The following is a 7,253-nucleotide window of genomic DNA, read 5'->3' as shown; positions in this document are numbered from 1 at the left end:
GATTTGGGGTCCACCACCTGCGGGGTCAGTTCTGAGATAGATTTGGGATCCATCACGTGCGGGGTCAGTTCTGAGGTGGATTTTTGATCCACGACCTGCAGGGTCAGTTCTGAGTTGGGTTTTTGATCCACGACCTGCAGGGTCAGTTCTGAGTTGGGTTTTTGATCCACGACCTGCAGGGTCAGTTCTGAGTTGGGTTTTTGGTCCATCACCTGCAGGGTCAGTTCTCAGGTGAGTCTCCTCAGAGCTGTAGCAAGAACAGCACCTCCAGGGTGTGAATTCTTTCTTTCTGAGGTTTACCTGGATTCAGGAAAAGCATCCCAGTTTATCAGGACAGCTCTTTGCCAAACTGCTGATCCAAAATCATTCTTTTGGGTGGGATTATCCCCAAATCCTGCAGGTTCAGGTATAACCCTGCTGCTTGTCTCTTCCTGAGGCCCTGAGAGCTCATGCTCAGCATTTGCTGGGGGACAGCTGCAGGAGGAGCAGTAAGAAAATCAGCTGTGCTGGGAAAACAAACTCCAGCTGCTTTTCCCTTCAGGTTTCCAGTACAAAGCCATGGGGAACATTCTCCACGGGAGCTCTCCGAGCTCCTCTTCATCCCAAGCTCCTGGAAATGCCTCTCACCAACAAACTGATCCCACAAGGCAGCTGAGTTTGGGGCATTAAAGGGTTCCCTGAGAGCTGCTGAATTTCCAGGGCATCCTCTACCTCGGAGCTCCCTCTGGATGGCAGAGAAATGAGGATTTTGGTTAATTAACCCTGTTAACCACTGGAATTCCAATCAGGGCAGGGCTGCACACAAGTTCATCCTTTCAGTGTTCCTTGTTCCCCCTTTCCTGGATCCTGAGGTATTTTATTTCCTTCTCCTGCTGTCTCTGCTCTTCCCTGTTTTTCCACGTGTTGGTTCCTGCCCTTTGTTTCTGCTTGGCCTCTGTTTTTGCAGTTCTTTGTTCCCTAAATCTTTCTGTGCTGCCTTTCTCTCCTCACCTGTCCTGTCAGCACTATTCCCATTCTCTCTCCTCAGCTCCCTCATTGTTCCTGGCTGCACTTAGACGCTGCTCCAGAACTTTTCTGCTCTGCTTTAACCCCTGGATTGCATGGAGCTGATTCACAGGGACATTTTCATGTTGCATGGAGCTGTTTGCCCTTTAGGAAGTGGATTTTTTCCTTTTATCCCAAAGATTTCAGCCTGAAGGAAGGAACTTCCTCTCTCTTCTTTCCTTCCCACCTGTCCTGTGACCTCCCCCAGGGCTGTGAGTGGGACAAAAGTTGGGAATGCGCTTGGTTCTTGATATCCATGAAAATTTGTAGGATTTTAAGGCTCTGCCAAGCTCCAGGTTTTTATAGGTACTCAGTTCCTGGCTGGAATTCCTTCCTTCTTCATTTTGCACCTTTTGGTGCTGTTTAATTAACAAAAGAGGGGAAGTTGGGCCTGATTTTGCAAAAGGAGCTGCTGGGTAAGAAGAATTCCTGCTCTGACTCCTCTGGCCTTGGACAAATCAGCTGACAAAAGTGTGAGGTTCAGGATATTATTTAAAATGTGTCCTGGGATTCCCTGGCGAGGTGGAAGTGGAGTTTTAAAAACAGTTTAAGTAGCAAAGGGCTTTTCTCTCCCTGCCTTCAGGCTGTGCCAAGGCTGCTTGATCTCGGTGCTTTAAGTTAAAAAAATCTTGGATGTCGTTAAGCTTTGATAAGAATGTGTTATAAAGGAAGTGAAGCAGCTGAATTTAAATTTCTGTAGCATCTCCACAATTTTCTCCCCCTCTTTTTAGGGGGGGAAATGTGTAATTTTAAGTGTTTCCAGCAAGGCTAGGAGGCTTCACTGGGAATAAATTGGCTCCTTCCTGGTGCATCCAGTGCAGGTGAGGATGGCCAGATAGGAGGAGCATCTCTGCCATGGAACACTGATAAATTAAGGAGCAGTTCATGCTTCATTCCCTAATTTGAAATATTCCAGATCTGGGAAACTTCCGAGTCACTGATGTGAACTGAAAGCTCTTCTTTCCTAACTCAAAAACACGATTAAACCCCAGCTGGGTTGCTGAGGAGTTTTCCCCACTTTCTGTGTTCGTGGGATGCCTGATCCTGCTGGATGCAGCACTGGCAGGGACAGAATCCAGAGGGAACAACTGGAGGGAAAGGCTGGCTCCACCTGTGGGGCCAGCAGTGCCATCTGCTCCCCCCAGGGAGCAATTCTGCTGCCACATCCTCAGCTCCTTCCCCAACAGCATGTGACCTGCTTTGAAGAGGCTTTCAGCTCACTGAGGCGTGCCCAAGTCATTCCAAAACCAGGGGAAAAGACACTTCGTTTTTTGCCTGAAAATGCCCCTTATTTAGTGCATTTACTCCTAAACCTCCCCGTGGAAGGGCTGTCCCAGCTCGTTTAGCCTGGAACCAGCAGAGGTTTGTGAGCCTGCATGGAATTCCCAGTGCTGCTCCAGGCTGCCTCAGCCATGCAGGAAAGGAACATTTGACACACTTTGAGCAAACAGAGGCAGTTTTGGAACAGAAATAGTTGTGCAGCTGGGACCAAAGGCAGCTTTGCCTGAATTTTCAAGATTTTTTTCAAAGATAAAAGGCTGCTCAGTGAGAAGCATTAATACATCCCTGCTTCTTGCCTGAGCTGCAAGTCAAACAAGCTTATCTGGGGCTTAGGAGTTAATTTTTTGCTTTTATAACTGGTTGTGAATCAGGAAGAAACTGGCTTAGTTTTAAGGCACAAAAAAAGGCCAAGTTTAAGGTGAGGGAGGGATGAAACCTGGGGGTTTCTGCTCTGCCACTTAGGTCGCTGCTGCTTGATTTTAAATACTTCCATGTAGTCACTTTTCTCAGGTTTTTGTGATATTTGCCTTTATGTTTCACTAAAGGGCAGCAGAAGGCAATTTTTAAAAGCCCCAAATGTATAAAACCCCAAAACAACCCCTTAAGAAACACCTCAAAAAGATCCAAAACCTTTCAGGATTTGGGATAAATTGTGATTTGCAGATTTAAAAAGCCTCCTCAGAAAAACCTCTCACAATTCCAGAGGTTTGGGATAAATTGTGATTTGCAGATTAAAAACCATCTAAAAAAAAAAAAAAAACCAAACCCTTGCAGAATTCGACAGATTTGGAATAAATTGATTTTCAGATTTGTTTAAGACAACACTTACAACTGGAATTAAACTTGCTGTCCTGTTTTATCATTAGGCAGTTTTCCTTTTAATTTCCACCTCCCAGGTTTCTTTTCCTGCTGCTGATTTTACCTTTGGCCATCTGGGCTTTGTTTTGGGGCATTTCCACACAGGGTAAGATTGCTGCCAAAATCTGCCTTTGTTGGTTTTGGGGAATCTCAGAGCAACAGCCCAATCCCTGAATCCAAGCAAATACACCCCAAAAACCCCTCTCTGCCTGGATTCTGTGAACTCTTCTCACTTGGGGCATCATTTATTGCATTTCTTATCATTTCTGCTGATGGAAATTAATAGGAAATTATTACAACTGCTGGATGCTCTGGATTTTTATAAGAGCTTTAATAGCTGCTGTGGAGGTCAGTGTTTTATATTCTTCCCCATCAGAACATATTTGTTTCCTCCCATCCCTCTAAAGGTCTCTGTGTCAAACACAAAAAGCCATTTGCTTCACTTAAATACCTTTTTTTCTTTTTTTTGGTGCTGCTTATTTGCAAGGAATCAAGAAACAAATTTCCTGAGTCCACGTGCCCCTGGCAGCTTTTCTATTTGTGGTGGCCTCTCTGGGCTGACCTCTGTGTTCACACAAAGTCACTTCTCAGGCACTTGGGCAATTAAAATCCCCGCTCTGAGCTGGCTCTCAAAGCCAATAACAATTGGTGCAGGAATTTATGAGCTCAGCGCCAGGCTTGATGTGCTCAATAAGGAGATAATTTGCTTCAGATCCATCCTGGGATCGCAGCCGTTGTCACCAGGAGGCAACTTCTGCCTTTTCATTTTGGGTTTGACTTTGTCAGGGGAATCAGAACTTTGCTGGTGAGCAGGAACCAACTTCAGACGTGCAGAGGAGCAGGAGGAGCTGGGAGGGAGCTCGAAATGTGGATTTTCTGCTGCTCTGGGCCCTGCTGATGTTGAGATCATCTCGTGTTTATCAATTAGCTGATATCAGCAGGGCTCTGAGGCCTTGGGGAGAGCACAGTCAGTCCTCAAACACAGCTTAAGGTGCTTCTGGGAGTGGTTTGAATTTATTTTCTGGTTTTAACTCCTCTGCAGACCTCCCACAGTATAAGCAGCAGCATTTTCTGAAGGGGGACTTTGATCTTCAGAGTTTGCAGCAAATCTTGTTCATTACCAAAAGATTTTGGGGGTTCAGGTGCTGGGGAGCCTCAGTTTGCTTTGGTTGGGGGAGGCTTTGGTGTGTCTGTGGTGGCTCTTTGATGAGAAATCACCTTCCCTGTGCAAAACCAGTGGGAGAAACAGGGAAAAGTGTCAGGAGAAGGTGAAGGAGCAGCTTCATAAAAGTTTAATAAACTCTGATTTCCTGATGGATCGCTGGGTGTGGTTAAAGCAGCAACCAGAGTCTGACATTTGTAGCATTTCTGCTCCAAGGATTTTAAAAATAAGAGGTGAAACTCTGACTGTTTATGTTTTTGTGGCAGCACTAAATGAACCTGCAGGGAGCAGCTGGAATAAAACATGGGACCCATTAAAATGAAGATGAGTTGTAATTCCACAGCTCTTCTTTAGGGTTTTTAGAGCTTTTGCGTGGATGTGAAGCAGTCACCTGCCTAGGAGGGGCCAGCTCGGCCAGTTCCAGTCAGGCAGGTCTGTAATTTATGGGGTTTTTGTTTCTGGAGTAAAATAAATAAATGTATGGCTTAGGTTTCTCTCCCTGCTTTGCACCCTGCCCTTTTCTGTTGTATTTATTGGATTTATTCTTGGCAGACTTGGGATTTTTAACATCTCCCAAGCACATATTTAGACATCTTCTAGAAAAGTCTCAGTGCAGGCAGCTGGATCTGCTGCTTTGAAGGAATTTGGGGTCTTTACTGAGGGTTCTGCCCTGCTCAGGTGAGACCCCACCTGCAGAGCTGCCCCAGCCCCAGAAGGACCTGGAGCTGTGGAGAGTCCAGAGGAGGCACCAGGATGAGCAGAGGGATGGAGCAGCTCTGCTGGCAGGACAGGCTGGGAGAGCTGGGATTGTTCAGCCTGGAGAGGAGAAGCTTTGGGGTGACCTCAGTGTGGCCTTGCAGGGCCTGAAGGAGCTACAGGAAAGATGGAGAAGGGATTGGACAAGGGCCTGGAGTGACAGGACAAGGGGGAATGGCCTTAGGCTGAAGGAATGCAGGGTTAGATGGGACATTGGGAAGGAATTCCTGGCTGTGAGGGTGGGCAGGCCCTGGCACAGGGTGCCCAGAGCAGCTGTGGCTGCCCCTGGATCCCTGGCAGTGTCCCAGGCCAGGTTGGGCAGGGCTTGGAGCAGCCTGGGACAGTGGAAGGTGTCCCTGCCATGGCAGGGGATGATTTTTAACCCCAACCATTCTGGGATTCTGTGAAATTCCACCTCAAGCTCTGTCATTGCCTGTGAAGGGTGGCACACGCCAGTCTGGGACAATACTGAAACCTGTTCTTTGTGCAGTTCAGACTCTGTGTTTCCCTCTTGAAGGATCTCTGAGAAGCCATATTCCTGAGCTCATGGAATCCCAGATGGATTGGGTTGGAGGGGACCTTAAAGCTCCTCTCATTCCGAACCTCTGCTATGGGCACCGATGCCACTCATTGGATTGGGTTCCTCAGGGCCCCATCCAGCCTTGGCTTCCCAGGAATTCAAACAGCCTTTCTTTAGGAGGCCTTTGCACAGGAGAAAAGTCCTTCAGGGTGAGCATTCCCTGATTTCCCAGTTTGCTGCCATAACCAGAGCTCTTCTCTCCCTGCAGACTCTCGGGTACTGATGGACGTTTCCGACAGCCCGGAGCGAAACCCCTGCTCTCCTGAGGAAGAGGACCAGCAGCTTTCCGATGAGGAGGTCCTGAAGGAGAGCGGCTCAGACCGAGAACTCGATGGAGAGGGTGGCCAGGGGAGCCTCCTGGGCGAGGAGGAGGATGCAGTCAGGGCCCTGAGCCGGGGGGAAGAGGAGAACCACTCGGATGAGGAGGATCGGCTGAGCGAGGCCAAGTCCCAGGAATCCGACACCAACGAGCAGAGCGTGGAGCTGAAGAGCCCCCAGCCCCGCAAGGGAGAGGAGGAAGACAGGACAAATGACCTGGAAGTGTCCTCTGTCACCAGGGAGCTGGATGAGCACGAGCTGGACTATGATGAGGAGGTTCCCGAGGAACCCAGTGCTGCTGCTGCAGAGGAGGATGGGGAGAAAGCTGCTGGGGAGGATGACGAGGAAGAGGAGAAAGGAGATGATGCCCCTGAAGATGAGAAGAAATCCAGCAGCAAAAGTGATGATGAGAAGGACGGGCAGGATCCCCTCAAGGAGAAGAAGAAAGAAGAGGATGATGGAGAAATCGACGATGGAGAAATCGATGTAAGTAGGAGATGGGCAGAGCCCTGTGGGGGTTCAGAGCTGCTTGCCTCTCCCATTGCAGTTCCTTCCTCCTCCTCCTCCTCCTCCTCCTGATGGGAATATCCGTGTCCCCAGTGTGCAAGGAACACCCTTTTCCCTGGAGGTGAGGCCGCAGCATGGGGCAGGCCCTGATCTCAGGGCTTGGGGCCCCTGGTGCCACACACCGAACCAAAGCTTTGTCCCAGAGCCATCCCAAATGAGCTTTGTTCCCTCTCAATATGGGAAGGCTCCAGTGCTCCACTGCTCCCGGAGGACTTGGGAGTGATGCTGACAGCAAATCTCATGGATTGGGTGTCCAGGAGCTGCTCAGATTGAGGGGCTGGTGCTGGAGGGTGGTTGTGGTGCTCAGCAGGTGGGGAACCCTGATCCTCAGCTGTTTGTGGGGCTCCAGCAGCATCTGGATGCGTGGAAGGGGAACGGAAGGCGCTGGGATTTCTGGAAAATGCCCAAGGCATGGTTTGAGGGTGGGGTCAGGGATGTGCAGAGTTTCACAGCCAAGATACTCAGAAAAATCAAAAGTGGGCTTTAGTTGCAGTGGGGATTAGGGAAAATACCATCTTTATCCCTGTTTGTGTGCAGTAGGGAGCTCTGCAGAGCAGCAGCTGTTTCGTGCAGCTTGATGGCAATTTCCCTCCTTTTTCATGGAGAAAACAGGGCAAAGTAATTCCAGGAAAAGCCCTCCCGTGGGCTCCTGGTCTGGAATTGTATCCCAGCAGTGGGAGTGTAAAG

The 7,253-nt window shown here is 49.0% G+C and overlaps 1 protein-coding gene across 2 annotated transcripts in view; it reads left to right on the top strand.

The window, feature by feature from the left end:
* The window catches only part of ZC3H18 (zinc finger CCCH-type containing 18), a 42,621-nt gene that overhangs the window by 424 nt on the left and 34,944 nt on the right, over positions 1 to 7,253 (top strand). For both annotated transcript variants that reach the window (XM_042027041.1, XM_042027040.1), the window contains exon 2: positions 5,890 to 6,485. In XM_042027041.1, the coding sequence (XP_041882975.1) occupies positions 5,904 to 6,485 (582 nt within the window). In that variant the 5' untranslated portion in view covers positions 5,890 to 5,903. The remainder of the gene's footprint in view (positions 1 to 5,889; positions 6,486 to 7,253) is intronic.

This window comes from Corvus kubaryi, unplaced genomic scaffold, assembly GCF_017639235.1.
Source record: "Corvus kubaryi isolate FWS band 111438036 unplaced genomic scaffold, C.kubaryi_AGA036_p1.0 37300, whole genome shotgun sequence".
NCBI lineage: Eukaryota > Metazoa > Chordata > Aves > Passeriformes > Corvidae > Corvus > Corvus kubaryi.
This window is presented reverse-complemented; position numbering and strand designations above follow the sequence as displayed.